The sequence below is a fragment of the Salvelinus fontinalis genome, chromosome 39 (assembly GCF_029448725.1).
Source record: "Salvelinus fontinalis isolate EN_2023a chromosome 39, ASM2944872v1, whole genome shotgun sequence".
Taxonomy (NCBI): domain Eukaryota; kingdom Metazoa; phylum Chordata; class Actinopteri; order Salmoniformes; family Salmonidae; genus Salvelinus; species Salvelinus fontinalis.
Window position 1 is genome coordinate 13,801,462 of NC_074703.1, and position 14,158 is coordinate 13,815,619.

Consider the following 14,158-nt stretch of genomic DNA (forward strand, 5'->3'; position numbering starts at 1 on the left):
AGTACTGCTGCTGCTGCTTTTACCTCAGTACTATTTCTGCTGTTACCTCTGTACCACTGCTGCTGTGTTCCCTCAGTAGCACTGCTGCTTTGTTACCTCAGTACTACTGCTGCTGTTACCTCAGTACTACTGCTGCTGTTACCCCAGTAAAGCTGCTGCTGTTACCTCAGTAATGCTACTGCTGCTGCTGTGTTACCTCAGTACTCCTGCTGCTGTTACCGCAGTACCGCTGATGCTGTTACCTCAGTACCGCTGCTGCTGTGTTACCTCAGTACCATTGTTGCTGTGTTACCTCAGTACTGCTGCTGCTGTGTTACCTCAGTACCGCTGCTGCTGCTGTGTTACCTCAGTACTTCTTCTGCTGTTACCTCAGTACTGCTGCTGCTGCTGTTACCTCACTACCTCTGCTGCTGTGTTACCTCAGTACCGCTGCTGCTGCTGTTACCTCAGTACTGCTGCTGCTGCTGTTACCTCAGAACTGCTGCTGTTACCTCAGTACCTCTGCTGCTGTGTTACCTCAGTACTGTTACTACTGTTACCTCAGTACTGCTGCTGCTGTTACCTCAGTGCTACTGCTGCTGTGTTACCTCAGAACCGCTGCTGCTGTGTTACCTCAGTACCGCTGCTGCTGTTTTACCTCAGTACTGCTGCTGCTGTGTTACCTCAGTACCGCTGGGCTGCTGTTACCTCAGTACTACTGCTGCTGTTACCTCAACACTATTGCTGCTGCTGTTACCGCAGTACTACTGCTGCTGTGTTACCTCAGTACCTCTGCTGCTGTGTTACCTCAGTACCTCTGCTGCTGTGTTACCTCAGTACCACTGCTGCTGTGTTACCTTAGTACTACTGCTGCTGTGTAACCTCAGTGCTACTGCTGCTGTGTTACCTCAGTACCTCTGCTGCTGTGTTACCTCAGTACAGCTGCTGCTGTGTTACCTCAGTACTGCTGCTGCTGTGTTACCTCACTGCTGCTGTGTTACCTCAGTACCGCTGCTGCTGTGTTACATCAGTACTGCTGCTGCTGTGTTACCTCAGTACTGCTGCTGCCGTGTTACCTCAGTACCACTGCTGCTGTTACCTCAGTGCTACTGCTGCTGTGTTACCTCAGTACCGCTGTTGCTGTGTTATCTCAGTACCGCTGCTGCTGTATTACCTCAGTACTGCTTCTGCTGTGTTACCTCAGTACTGCTGCTGCTGTTCCCTCAGTACTGCTGCTGCTGTGTTACCTCAGTACTGCTGCTGCTGTGTTACCTCAGTACTGCTGCTGCTGTGTTACCTCAGTAGTGCTGCTGCTATATTATCTCAGTACCGCTGCTGCTCCTGTGTTACATCAGTACTACTGCTGGTGTTACCTCATTACTACTACTTCTGCTGTTACCTCTGTACCACTGCTGCTGTGTTACCTCAGTACTGCTGCTGCTGCTTTTACCTCAGTACTATTTCTGCTGTTACCTCTGTACCACTGCTGCTGTGTTACCTCAGTAGCACTGCTGCTTTGTTACCTCAGTACTACTGCTGCTGTTACCTCAGTACTACTGCTGCTGTTACCCCAGTAAAGCTGCTGCTGTTACCTCAGTAATGCTACTGCTGCTGCTGTGTTACCTCAGTACTCCTGCTGCTGTTACCGCAGTACCGCTGATGCTGTTACCTCAGTACCGCTGCTGCTGTGTTACCTCAGTACCATTGTTGCTGTGTTACCTCAGTACTGCTGCTGCTGTGTTACCTCAGTACTGCTGCTGCTGTGTTACCTCAGTACCGCTGCTGCTGTGTTACCTTAGTACTACTGCTGCTGTGTTACCTCAGTGCTACTGCTGCTGCTGTTACCTCAGTACTACTGCTGCTGATGTTACCTCAGTACCACTGCTGCTGCTGTTACCTCAGTACCACTCCTGCTGCTGTGTTACCTCAGTACTGCTGCTGCTGTGTTACCTCTACCACTGCTGCTGTCCTACCTCAGAGCTACTGCTGCTTTGTTACCTCAGTACCGCTGCTGCTGTGTTACCTCAGTACTACTGCTGCTGCTGTGTTACCTCAGTGCTACTGCTGCTGTGTTACCTCAGTGCTACTGCTGCTGTGTTACCTTAGTACCTCTGCTGCTGTTACCTCAGTACTGCTGCTTCTGTTACCTCAGTACCTCTGCTGCTGTGTTACTTCAGTACTGCTGCTACTGTTACCTCAGTACTGCTGCTGCTGTTACCTCATTGCTACTGCTGCTTTGTTCCCTCAGTACTGCAGCTGCTGTGTTACCTCAGTACTGCTGCTGCTGTGTTACCTCAGTACAGCTGCTGCTGTGTTACCTCAGTTCTACTGCTGCTGCTGTGTTACCTCAGTGCTACTGCTGCTGTGTTACCTTAGTACCTCTGCTGCTGTGTTACCTCAGTACTGCTGCTACTGTTACCTCAGTACCTCTGCTGCTGTGGTACTTCAGTACTGCTGCTACTGTTACCTCAGTACTGCTGCTGCTGTTACCTCATTGCTACTGCTGCTTTGTTCCCTCAGTACTGCTGCTGCTGTGTTACCTCAGTACTGCTGCTGCTGCTGTTACCTCAGTACCTCTGCTGCTGTGTTACCTCAGTACAGGTGCTGCTGTGTTACCTCAGTACTGCTGCTGCTGTGTTACCTCACTGCTGCTGTGTTACCACAGTACCGCTGCTGCTGTGTTACATCAGTACCGCTGCTGCTGTGTTACCTCAGTACTGCTGCTGCTGTGTTACCTCAGTACCGCTGCTGCCATGTTACCTCAGTACCGCTGCTGCCATGTTACCTCAGTACCACTCCTGCTGCTGTTACCTCAGTACCGCTGTTGCTGTGTTACCTCAGTACCGCTGCTGCTGTATTACCTCAGTACCGCTGCTGCTGTATTACCTCAGTACTGCTTCTGCTGTGTTACCTCAGTACTGCTGCTGCTGTGTTACCTCAGTACCACTGCTGCTGTGTTACCTCAGTACTGCTGCTGCTGTGTTACCTCAGTACCTCTGCTGCTGTGTTACCTCAGTACCACTGCTGCTGTGTTACCTTAGTACTACTGCTGCTGTGTTACCTCAGTGCTACTGCTGCTGCTGTTACCTCAGTACTACTGCTGCTGCTGTTACCTCAGTACCACTGCTGCTGCTGTTACCTCAGTACCAATGCTGCTGCTGTTACCTCAGTACTACTGCTGCTGTGTTACCTCAGTACCTCTGCTGCTGTGTTACCTCAGTACCTCTGCTGCTGTGTTACCTCAGTACTACTGCTGCTGCTGTTACCTCAGTACCACTGCTGCTGCTGTTACCTCAACACTACTGCTGCTGTGTTACCGCAGTACTACTGCTGCTGTGTTACCTCAGTACCTCTGCTGCTGTGTTACCTCAGTACCTCTGCTGCTGTGTTACCTCAGTACCTCTGCTGCTGTGTTACCTCAGTACCACTGCTGCTGTGTTATCTTAGTACTACTGCTGCTGTGTTACCTCAGTGCTACTGCTGCTGCTGTTACCTCAGTACTACTGCTGCTGCTGTTACCTCAGTACCACTGCTGCTGCTGTTACCTCAGTACCACTCCTGCTGCTGTGTTACCTCAGTACTGCTGCTGCTGTGTTACCTCTACCACTGCTGCTGTGCTACCTCAGAGCTACTGCTGCTTTGTTACCTCAGTACCGCTGCTGCTGTGTTACCTCAGTACTACTGCTGCTGCTGTGTTACCTCAGTGCTACTGCTGCTGTGTTACTTCAGTGCTACTGCTGCTGTGTTACCTTAGTACCTCTGCTGCTGTGTTACCTCAGTACTGCTGCTACTGTTACCTCAGTACCTCTGCTGCTGTGTTACTTCAGTACTGCTTCTACTGTTACCTCAGTACTGCTGCTGCTGTTACCTCATTGCTACTGCTGCTTTGTTCCCTCAGTACTGCTGCTGCTGTGTTACCTCAGTACTGCTGCTGCTGCTGCTGTTACCTCAGTACCGCTGCTGCTGTGTTACCTCAGTACAGCTGCTGCTGTGTTACCTCAGTACTACTGCTGCTGCTGTGTTACCTCAGTGCTACTGCTGCTGTGTTACCTTAGTACCTCTGCTGCTGTGTTACCTCAGTACTGCTTCTACTGTTACCGCAGTACCTCTGCTGCTGTGTTACTTCAGTACTGCTGCTACTGTTACCTCAGTACTGCTGCTGCTGTTACCTCATTGCTACTGCTGCTTTGTTCCCTCAGTACTGCTGCTGCTGTGTTACCTCAGTACTGCTGCTGCTGCTGTTACCTCAGTACCTCTGCTGCTGTGTTACCTCAGTACAGCTGCTGCTGTGTTACCTCAGTACTGCTGCTGCTGTGTTACCTCACTGCTGCTGTGTTACCTCAGTACCGCTGCTGCTGTGTTACATCAGTACTGCTGCTGCTGTGTTACCTCACTGCTACTGCTGCTGCTGTTACCTCAGTACTACTGCTGCTGTTACCTCAGTGCTACTACTGCTATGTTACCTCAGTACCGCTGTTGCTGTGTTATCTCAGTACCGCTGCTGCTGTATTACCTCAGTACTGCTTCTGCTGTGTTACCTCAGTACTGCTGCTGCTGTGTTACCTCAGTACTGCTGCTGCTGTGTTACCTCAGTAGTGCTGCTGCTATATTATCTCAGTACCGCTGCTGCTGCTGTGTTACATCAGTACTACTGCTGGTGTTACCTCAGTACCACTGCTGCTGCTGTTACCTCAGTACCACTGCTTCTGTGTTACCTCATTACTGCTGCTGCTGCTTTTACCTCAGTACTATTTCTGCTGTTACCTCTGTACCACTGCTGCTGTGTTACCTCAGTACCACTGCTGCTTTGTTACCTCAGTACTACTGCTGCTGTTACCTCAGTACTACTGCTGCTGTTACCCCAGTAAAGCTGCTGCTGTTACCTCAGTAATGCTACTGCTGCTGCTGTGTTACCTCAGTACTCCTGCTGCTGTTACCGCAGTACCGCTGATGCTGTTACCTCAGTACCGCTGCTGCTGTGTTACCTCAGTACCATTGTTGCTGTGTTACCTCAGTACTGCTGCTGCTGTGTTACCTCAGTACTGCTGCTGCTGTGTTACCTCAGTACCGCTGCTGCTGTGTTACTTCAGTACCCCTGCTTCTGTGTCACCTCAGTGCTGCTGCTGCTGTGTTACCTCAGTACCGCTGTTGCTGTGTTACTTTAGTACCGCTGTTGCTGTGTTACTTCAGAACCACTGCTGCTGTGTTACCTCAGTACCAATGCTGCTGTGTTACCTCAGTACCAATGCTGCTGTGTTACCTCAGTACCAATGCTGCTGTGTTACCTCAGTACCAATGCTGCTGCTGTTACCTCAGTACCTCTGCTGCTGTGTTACCTTAGTACTACTCCTGCTGCTGTGTTACCTCAGTACTATTGCTGCTGTTACCTCAGTACTGCTGCTGCTGCTGTTACCTCAGTACCTCTTCTGCTACTGTTACCTCAGTACTGCTGCTACTGTTACCTCAGTACTGCTGCTGCTGTGTTAACTCAGTACTGCTGCTGCTGTGTTACTTCAGTACTGCTGCTGCTGTGTTACCTTAGTACTACTGCTGCTGTGTTTTCTCAGTACTGCAACTGCTGTGTTGCCTCAGTTCCCCTGCTGCTGTGTTACCTCAGTTCTACTGCTGCTGTGTTTCCTCAGTACTGCTGCTGTGTTTCCTCAGGTCGGCTGCTGTTGTGTTACCTCAGTACTGCTGCTGCTGTGTTACCTCAGGTCTACTGCTGCTGTGTTACCTCAGTACTACTGCTGCTGTGTTACCTCAGTTCTGCTGCTGTGTTACCTCTGTTCTGCTGCTGTTGTTTCCTCTTTACTGCTTCTGTGTTACATCAGTTCCGCTGCTGGTGTGTTACCTTAGTACCGCTGCTGCTGTGTTACCGCAGTACTCCTGCTGCTGTGTTTCCTCACTGCCAATGCTCCTGTGTTACCTCAGTACCCCTCCTGCTGTGTTACCTCAGTACCCCTACTGCTGTGTTACCTCAGTACTGCTTCTGCTGTGTTACCTAAGTACTGCTGCTACTGTGTTACCTCAGTACTGCTGCTGCTGTGTTTCCCCCATACTACTGCTGCTGTGTTACCTCAGTGTTACTGCTGCTGTGTTACCTCAGTAGTGCTGCTGCTATATTATCTCAGTACCGCTGCTGCTGCTGTGTTACATCAGTACTACTGCTGCTGTGTTACCTCAGTACTACTGCTGGTGTTACCTCAGTACCACTGCTGCTGCTGTTACCTCAGTACCACTGCTTCTGTGTTACCTCATTACTACTACTTCTGCTGTTACCTCAGTACCACTGCTGCTGTGTTACCTCAGTACCACTGCTGCTGTGTTACCTCTGTACCACTGCTGCTGTGTTACCTCAGTACTGCTGCTGCTGCTTTTACCTCACTACTATTTCTGCTGTTACCTCAGTACCACTGCTGCTGTGTTACCTCAGTACCACTGCTGCTGTGTTACCTCAGTACCACTGCTGCTGTGTTACCTCAGTACCACTGCTGCTGCTGTTACCCCAGTAAAGCTGCTGCTGTTACCCCAGTAAAGCTGCTGCTGTTACCTCAGTAATGCTACTGCTGCTGCTGTGTTACCTCAGTACTGCTGCTGCTGTGTTACCTCAGTACCGCTGTTGCTGTGTTACTTTAGTAACGCTGTTGCTGTGTTACTTCAGTACCGCTGCTGCTGTGGTACCTCAGTACCAATGCTGCTGTGTTACCTCAGTACCAATGCTGCTGTGTTACCTCAGTACCAATGCGGCTGTGTTACCTCAGTACCAATGCTGCTGTGTTACCTCAGTACCAATGCTGCTGTGTTACCTCAGTACCAATGCTGCTGCTGTTACCTCAGTACCTCTGCTGCTGTGTTACCTCAGTACCTCTTCTGCTGTGTTTCCTGAGTACTGCTGCTGCTGTTACCTCAGTACCACTGCTGCTGTGTTACCTCAGTACTGCTGCTGCTGTGTTACCTCATTACCACTTCTGCTGTGTTACCTCAGTACCGCTGCTGCTGTGTTACCTCAGCACTGCTGCTACTGTTACCTCAGTACTACTGCTGCTGCTGTGTTACCTCAGTGCTACTGCTGCTGTGTTACCTCAGTGCTACTGCTGCTGTGTTACCTCAGTACTGCTGCTGCTGCTGTTACCTCAGTACCTCTGCTGCTACTGTTACCTCAGTACCTCTGCTGCTACTGTTACCTCAGTACTGCTGCTGCTGTGTTACCTCAGTACTGCTGCTGCTGCTGCTTTTACGTCACTACCTCTGCTGCTGTGTTACCTCCGTACTATTGCTGCTGTTACCTCAGTACTGCTGCTGCTGCTGTTACCTCAGTACCTCTGCTGCTGTGTTACCTCAGTACTGCTGCTACTGTTACCTCAGTACTCCTGCTACTGTTACCTCAATACTGCTGCTGCTGTTACCTCAGTGCTACTGCTGCTGTGTTACCTCAGTACTGCTGCTGCTGTGTTACCTCAGTACTGCTGCTGCTGTGTTACCTCAGTACCAATGCTGCTGCTGTTACCTCAGTACCTCTGCTGCTGTGTTACCTCAGTACCTCTTCTGCTGTGTTACCTCAGTACCTTTTCTGCTGTGTTTCCTGAGTACTGCTGCTGCTGTTACCTCAGTACCACTGCTGCTGTGTTACCTCAGTACTGCTGCTGCTGTGTTACCTCAGTACCACTTCTGCTGTGTTACCTCAGTACCGCTGCTGCTGTGTTACCTCAGTACTACTGCTGCTGCTGTGTTACCTCAGTGCTACTGCTGCTGTGTTACCTCAGTGCTACTGCTGCTGTGTTACCTCAGTACTGCTGCTGCTGCTGTTACCTCAGTACCTCTGCTGCTACTGTTACCTCAGTACCACTTCTGCTGTGTTACCTCAGTACCGCTGCTGCTGTGTTACCTCAGTACTGCTGCTGCTGTTACCTCAGTGCTACTGCTGCTGTGTTACCTCAGTACTGCTGCTGCTGTGTTACCTCAGTACTGCTGCTGCTGCTGCTTTTACGTCACTACCTCTGCTGCTGTGTTACCTCAGTACTATTGCTGTTGTTACCTCAGTACTGCTGCTGCTGCTGTTACCTCAGTACCTCTGCTGCTGTGTTACCTCAGTACTGCTACTACTGTTACCTCAATACTGCTGCTGCTGTTACCTCAGTGCTACTGCTGCTGTGTTACCTCAGTACTGCTGCTGCTGCGGTTACCTCACTCCCTCTGCTGCTGTGTTACCTCAGTACTGCTGCTGCTGTGTTACCTCAGTACTGCTGCTGCTGTGTTACCTCAGTACCGCTGTTGCTGTGTTACTTCAGTACCACTGCTGCTGTGTTACCTCAGTACTGCTGCTGTTGTTTTACCTCAGTACTGCTGCTGCTGTGTTACCTCAGTACTGCTGCTGCTGTGTTACCTCAGTACTGCTGCTGCTGTGTTACCTCAGTGCTACTGCTGCTGTGTTACCTCAGTACTACTGCTGCTGTGTTACCTCAGTACTGCTGCTGCTGTGTTACCTCAGTACTGCTGCTGCTGTGTTACCTCAGTACTGCTGCTGCTGTGTTACCTCAGTGCTACTGCTGCTGTTTTACCTCAGTACTGCTGCTGCTGTTTTACCTCAGTACTGCTGCTGCTGTGTTACCTCAGCACTGCTGCTGCTGTGTTACCTCAGTGCTACTGCTGCTGTGTTACCTCAGTACTGCTGCTGCTGTGTTACCTCAGCACTGCTGCTGCTGTTCCCTCAGTACTACTGCTGCTGCTGTGTTACCTCAGTACTACTGCTGCTGCTGTGTTACCTCAGTACTGCTGCTGCTGCTGTTACCTCACTACCGCTGCTGCTGTGTTACCTCAGGACTATTGCTGCTGTTACCTCAGTACTGCTGCTGCTGCTGTTACCTCAGTCCCTTTGCTGCTGTGTTACCTCAGTACTGCTGCTACTGTTACCTCAGGACTATTGCTGCTGTTACCTCAGTACTGCTGCTGCTGCTGTTACCTCAGTCCCTCTGCTGCTGTGTTACCTCAGTACTGCTGCTACTGTTACCTCAGTTCTGCTGCTGTGTTACCTCAGTACTGCTGCTGCTGTGTTACCTCAGTACTGCTGCTGCTGCGGTTACCTCACTCCCTCTGCTGCTGTGTTACCTCAGTACTGCTGCTGCTGTGTTACCTCAGTACTGCTGCTGCTGTGTTACCTCAGTGCTACTGCTGCTGTTTTACCTCAGTACTGCTGCTGCTGTTTTACCTCAGTACTGCTGCTGCTGTGTTACCTCAGCACTGCTGCTGCTGTGTTACCTCAGTGCTACTGCTGCTGTGTTACCTCAGTACTGCTGCTGCTGTGTTACCTCAGCACTGCTGCTGCTGTGTTACCTCACTGCTGCTGTGTTACCTCAGTACTGCTGCTGCTGCTGTTACCTCAGTACTGCTGCTGCTGTGTTACCTCAGTACCTCTGCTGCTGTGTTACCTCAGTACTGCTGCTGCTGTGTTACCTCAGCACTGCTGCTGCTGTGTTACCTCAGTACCTCTGCTGCTGTGTTACCTCAGTACTGCTGCTGCTGTGTTACCTCAGCACGGCTGCTGCTGTGTTACCTCACTGCTGCTGTTTTACCTCAGTACTGCTGCTGTGTTACCTCAGTTCTGCTGCTGTTATTTCCTCTTTTCTGCTGCTGTGTTACATCAGTACCGCTGCTGGTGTGTTTACTCAGTGCTACTACTGCTGTGTTTACTCAGTACTGCTGCTGTATTGAATCAGTATTGCTGCTGATGTGTTACCTCAGTACCGCTGCTGCTGTGTTACCTCAGTACTCCTGCTGCTGTGTTACCTCACTACCTCTGCTGCTGTGTTACCTCAGTACCGCTGCTGCTGTGTTACCTCAGTACTCCTGCTGCTGTGTTACCTCACTACCTCTGCTGCTGTGTTACCTCAGTACCTCTGCTGCTGTGTTACCTCAGTACTGCTGCTGCTGTGTTACCTCAGTACCGCTGCTGCTGTGTTACCTCAGCACTGCTGCTGCTGTGTTACCTCAGTGCTACCGCTGCTGCTGTGTTACCTCATTACTGCTGCTGCTTATCCCTCAGTACTACTGCTGCTGCTGTGTTACCTCACTGCTGCTGTGTTATCTCAGTGCTACTGCTGCTGTGTTACCTCAGTACTGCTGCTGCTGTTCCCTCAGTACTACTGCTGCTGCTGTGTTACCTCACTACCTCTGCTGCTGTGTTACCTCAGTACCTCTGCTGCTGTGTTACCTCAGTACTGCTGCTGCTGTGTTACCTCAGTGCTACTGCTGCTGTGTTACCTCAGTACTGCTGCTACTGTTACCTCAGTACTGCTGCTGCTGTTATCACAGTACTACTGCTGCTGTGTTACCTCTGTACCGCTGCTGCACTGACTGTCACTCTCTGTCCATATCTCCTGTCCTCTCCTTCTCTTCTCTTCTGCCCATCCCCCCATCCTCTTCACTTGTCAGGCGTGTCATGATAGCCCAGAGTGAGAGGGATGAGAAATGGCCACATCCCACTGGAGAGACACTCCACACTGTTCTCATCACTAGAGGACTGAACGCTGTAGTGACCTCCTCATACACTGCATTGATTCACACACAGACACTCACACACACACACACACACACACACACACACACACACGGCACGCACATGACACACACACACACGGTTGTGTCATCCCTCACCAGCCCTGTGTCATAGAGAGGACACTCACCTGCATTTGTAGTGCACCTAACTGAAGACCTACTTTACCATCCTCCTCCTGGAAGTGGGTTATATGAAGGTCACACGCTCAACAGCCCAACATGTAGAGGTGGAGTTTATAGGATGCAGCCTCTTCAGTCCTTAATGGTCCTTACACAGTCCTCCAGTCCCCAAGGGTCAGCCCTGGTATCTTGTCCCCATTCAAGTTCCCATCAGGAATCACACTGAAAGAAGATCACATCTGTGTGCTGCTCATAGTAAGGAATTGTGTTTTAATGTTAGGTGAATGTTCAGTGACATTGGAAGTGAATCCACCTGCCCTCCATGTCTATCTACTGAAGAACGTGCCAGATTATTTTCCTTATGTGGTGTGTGTGTGAGTGCGCGTTTGTGTGAGAGTGAGAAAGAGAGTGAAAAAGTGGCGGATAGAGCGAGGGAGAGAGTTAAAGAGGGAGATTGGACAAATGAGGCAGAGAGCTGCCAAGAGTTCAGAGAAAGTGCTGACACCAGTATTCTGCTTGTTTGTCCCATCATGCAACAGCGCAGTGTAAATACACAGTAATTACTGGCCACAGCTCATATTGTTTTTATTCAATCAGATGACAGCTGTTGGCACCATCACATTTAGCCCATGTTGTGGGCCGGACAGCTTTTTTTTTTCATGTGTCACGAGCAATGACGCAGGGTCACAGGCGGGTCACGTGGTGCCAGTGAGGGGCATCTGCTCTGGGAGGAGGGCAGAAGGCTGACTGGGCTGTCAAAGTACAGAGCACCCAGGATTGCATGAGGGAAAATAATATTCTGCCCTGCGCTACCGGCAGCCACAGATAGGGGGAGCCAGTGGACTTCCCGCAGACTAATGGAAAGAGGGATCTCATTGTGATAGGTCCACACCGCCGGAGCCTGCTTCCTTTGTTGCCTCCCAACTGACGCACCCCCCTTCCCTCTCTCCTCCTCTCTCTCTCTCACTCACACACACACTCTCTCTCTCTCGTTCTTTCTCCTGCCTCATCTCCCCTTCCTCTCCCATCCGTGGATGAACTGAGCAGGAGAGGTGGTGTGGATCAGACAGATAGACACAGTGAGTGGGACTGGAGGAGAGGGGTTTCTTCACTGCTGTACTGACTGTAAGCCTGGAAGAGGCTGCTGCTGGCTGGGCTCTTTGTGGAGATATACGTACCTGTGGAGAACGGACACTGACACAGCTGGCTGCCAATAACACTCAACTGTGAGAGCCGCCGTGCAAGAGGTGCATTTTACTGTGTGTCGTCTGTGAATTTAGGTATGTGTGTGTGTGTGTGTGGGGGGGGGGGGGAGAAGAGGTATCGTGTGTGTGTGTGTGTGTGTGTGTGCGTGTTGAATGATGTATGTAATCAGTCTGTTTTTTACTGTGTGGATTAACATGGCATAGCCTCTTTTCTCATGCTGATGTCAATTGGCTGGTTGGGTTGTTTTGTTTCCTCTGCAGAACAGGATTTTATATCTGACCCTATTCAGGCATAGTCTTTGATTATAAATTCATGTTTAGGCTATACATTTGTACAATGTTGTTGTGGTGTGAGAGAGAGAGAGGGAGAAAGGAGAATGCAGTAGATAAAACATTCCTCCGACGTTGTCGGCAGATAAACTTGTTCTTCAAAAGTAGGTTATTCATGAATTGATGTGACTTCTCGACGCTCATTATAAAACGCTCTCTGGCTGACACATTGAGATTGCGTTGTGTCTGTCAGTGCGCATGCTCTCCAACAGACGGAACGCTTGAATGTCGTTGCCTTGGGGTCTGAAAGATGAGATAGAGGACCTAAGCATTGCCAGGCATTGGGCCAAATCACTGTATTTTAGTGTCTGCTGAAGGTTAGGGGAACATTTCTCTCCGGGTCTCTCTTATCATTATTAATGGAAATGACAAGTCTGTTCAGTCATCCTGTTTCAGTGGGAATTCCATTGGTTTGAGGACGTGTGCCCTCTTGGTTGGCTTGAGATGGAGGATATTTCAAGAGGATATTGTAGGCACAGGAGGCTGTTGAGGGTAGGACGGCTCATAATAACATCTGGAACGGAGCGAATGGAATGGCATCAAACACATGGAAATACTCCACTCCAGCCATTACCACAAGCCTGTCCTCCCCAATTAAGGTGCCACTAAACCTCCTGTGGTTGCAGGCTATGTGTGTGGAGTGTGTGGATGTCAACACTGTATATGGTGTAGGTGGGATTGTGTGATGGTACAAGAGTGGAATATATGGGGTCAGACAGACAGGCAGACAGACAGACACAGTGAGTGGTAGTAGTACAAATGTGGAGTATCGGTGAGGCAGGTGTCCATTCCAGCCCCCTCTCTCTCTCTCTCTCTCTCTCTCTCTCTCTCTCTCTCTCTCTCTCTCTCTCTCTCTCTCTCTCTCTCTCTCTCTCTCTCTCTCTCTCTCTCTCTCTCTCTCTCTCTCTCTCTCTCTCTCTCTCTCTCTCTCTCTCTCTCTCTCTCTCTCTCTCTCTCTCTCTCTCTCTCTCTCTCTCTCTCTCTCTCTCTCTCTCTCTCTCTCTCTCTCTCTCTCTCTCTCTCTCTCCCCCTGGAGCTTTGCCGTTGCCTCCCTCTCTCCTTCCCCTTCGACCCCTCCCTCGTTCCCTCCCTCCATCCTGCTGAGGAGGCAAATTTAGATTGGGCGAACTTTAGCCCATTCATAATGGTGATGAGGGGAGGAGTGGAAGAGGAGGGAGGGGGAGAGAAAGACCCCCCAGACACCTCATCACGTATTTATGTCTAGATGTGTAGACATTTCTCTCAACACATGTTTGCCTCATTCACCAATTTACACCCTCACTCCCAATCCAACGGCTGTGTTGACAGATGTTGAACCGATAGAACCTTGCTTCTGTATCTGTATTGCTTGCTCTCTGGGGGTTTAGGCTGGGTTTCTGTAGAAGTACTTTGTGACAACTGCTGATGTAAAAAGGACTTTATAAATAAATGTGATTGATTGATTGATTGATTGATTGATTGATAGAGCTCACACTGGTCCATGCTTTGGTGTTTGTTTGCATAATATGCTAATATTGTCCATTGTGACATCATGGGTTTGACTGTTGAGTTTTTCCAGACCACAGGAAAAACGTACTGCTGGTCACGTGATCAGGACAAACTCCTGGCCCTGACCATGACACCTGCTCTTAGGCCTTACCGAGTTGTTATTGGTCTTTTCCTCCAGGGGGCGTCATAGACAAGGACCTGCGTCACTACCTCAACCTGCGCTTCCAGAAGGCCTCAGTGGACCACGAGCTCCAGCAGATCATTAGAGACAACCTCTACCTCCGCACCATACCCTGTGAGTAACCCCCCCTGACCCAGTCCCCAATCTCTTACCTGGTGTCCCTCTCGCCCTCTCACAGGGAGATATTCTTCATCCACCCCAGCCTACCTGTCCAATAACACACAGAATCTTCCATGTTTCCTGGCCATGCCACCTGGAAAAACTAGCTGTGAGATATCCACAGATCTGGTTCAAATCTCACTTT

At 50.2% G+C, this 14,158-nt stretch overlaps 1 protein-coding gene across 10 annotated transcripts in view; it reads left to right on the plus strand.

Moving 5' to 3' along the window:
* The window catches only part of LOC129838228 (membrane-associated guanylate kinase, WW and PDZ domain-containing protein 2-like), a 316,505-nt gene that overhangs the window by 96,964 nt on the left and 205,383 nt on the right, over positions 1–14,158 (plus strand). For 8 of the 10 annotated variants that reach the window (XM_055905022.1, XM_055905024.1, XM_055905023.1 and 5 more), the window contains exon 2: positions 13,852–13,968. In XM_055905022.1, coding sequence (XP_055760997.1) covers positions 13,852–13,968 — 117 coding nt within the window. Of the gene's footprint in view, positions 1–11,533; positions 11,931–13,851; positions 13,969–14,158 lie in introns of those variants that run through there. The other 2 variants (XM_055905021.1, XM_055905020.1) reach the window with 2 other exon arrangements.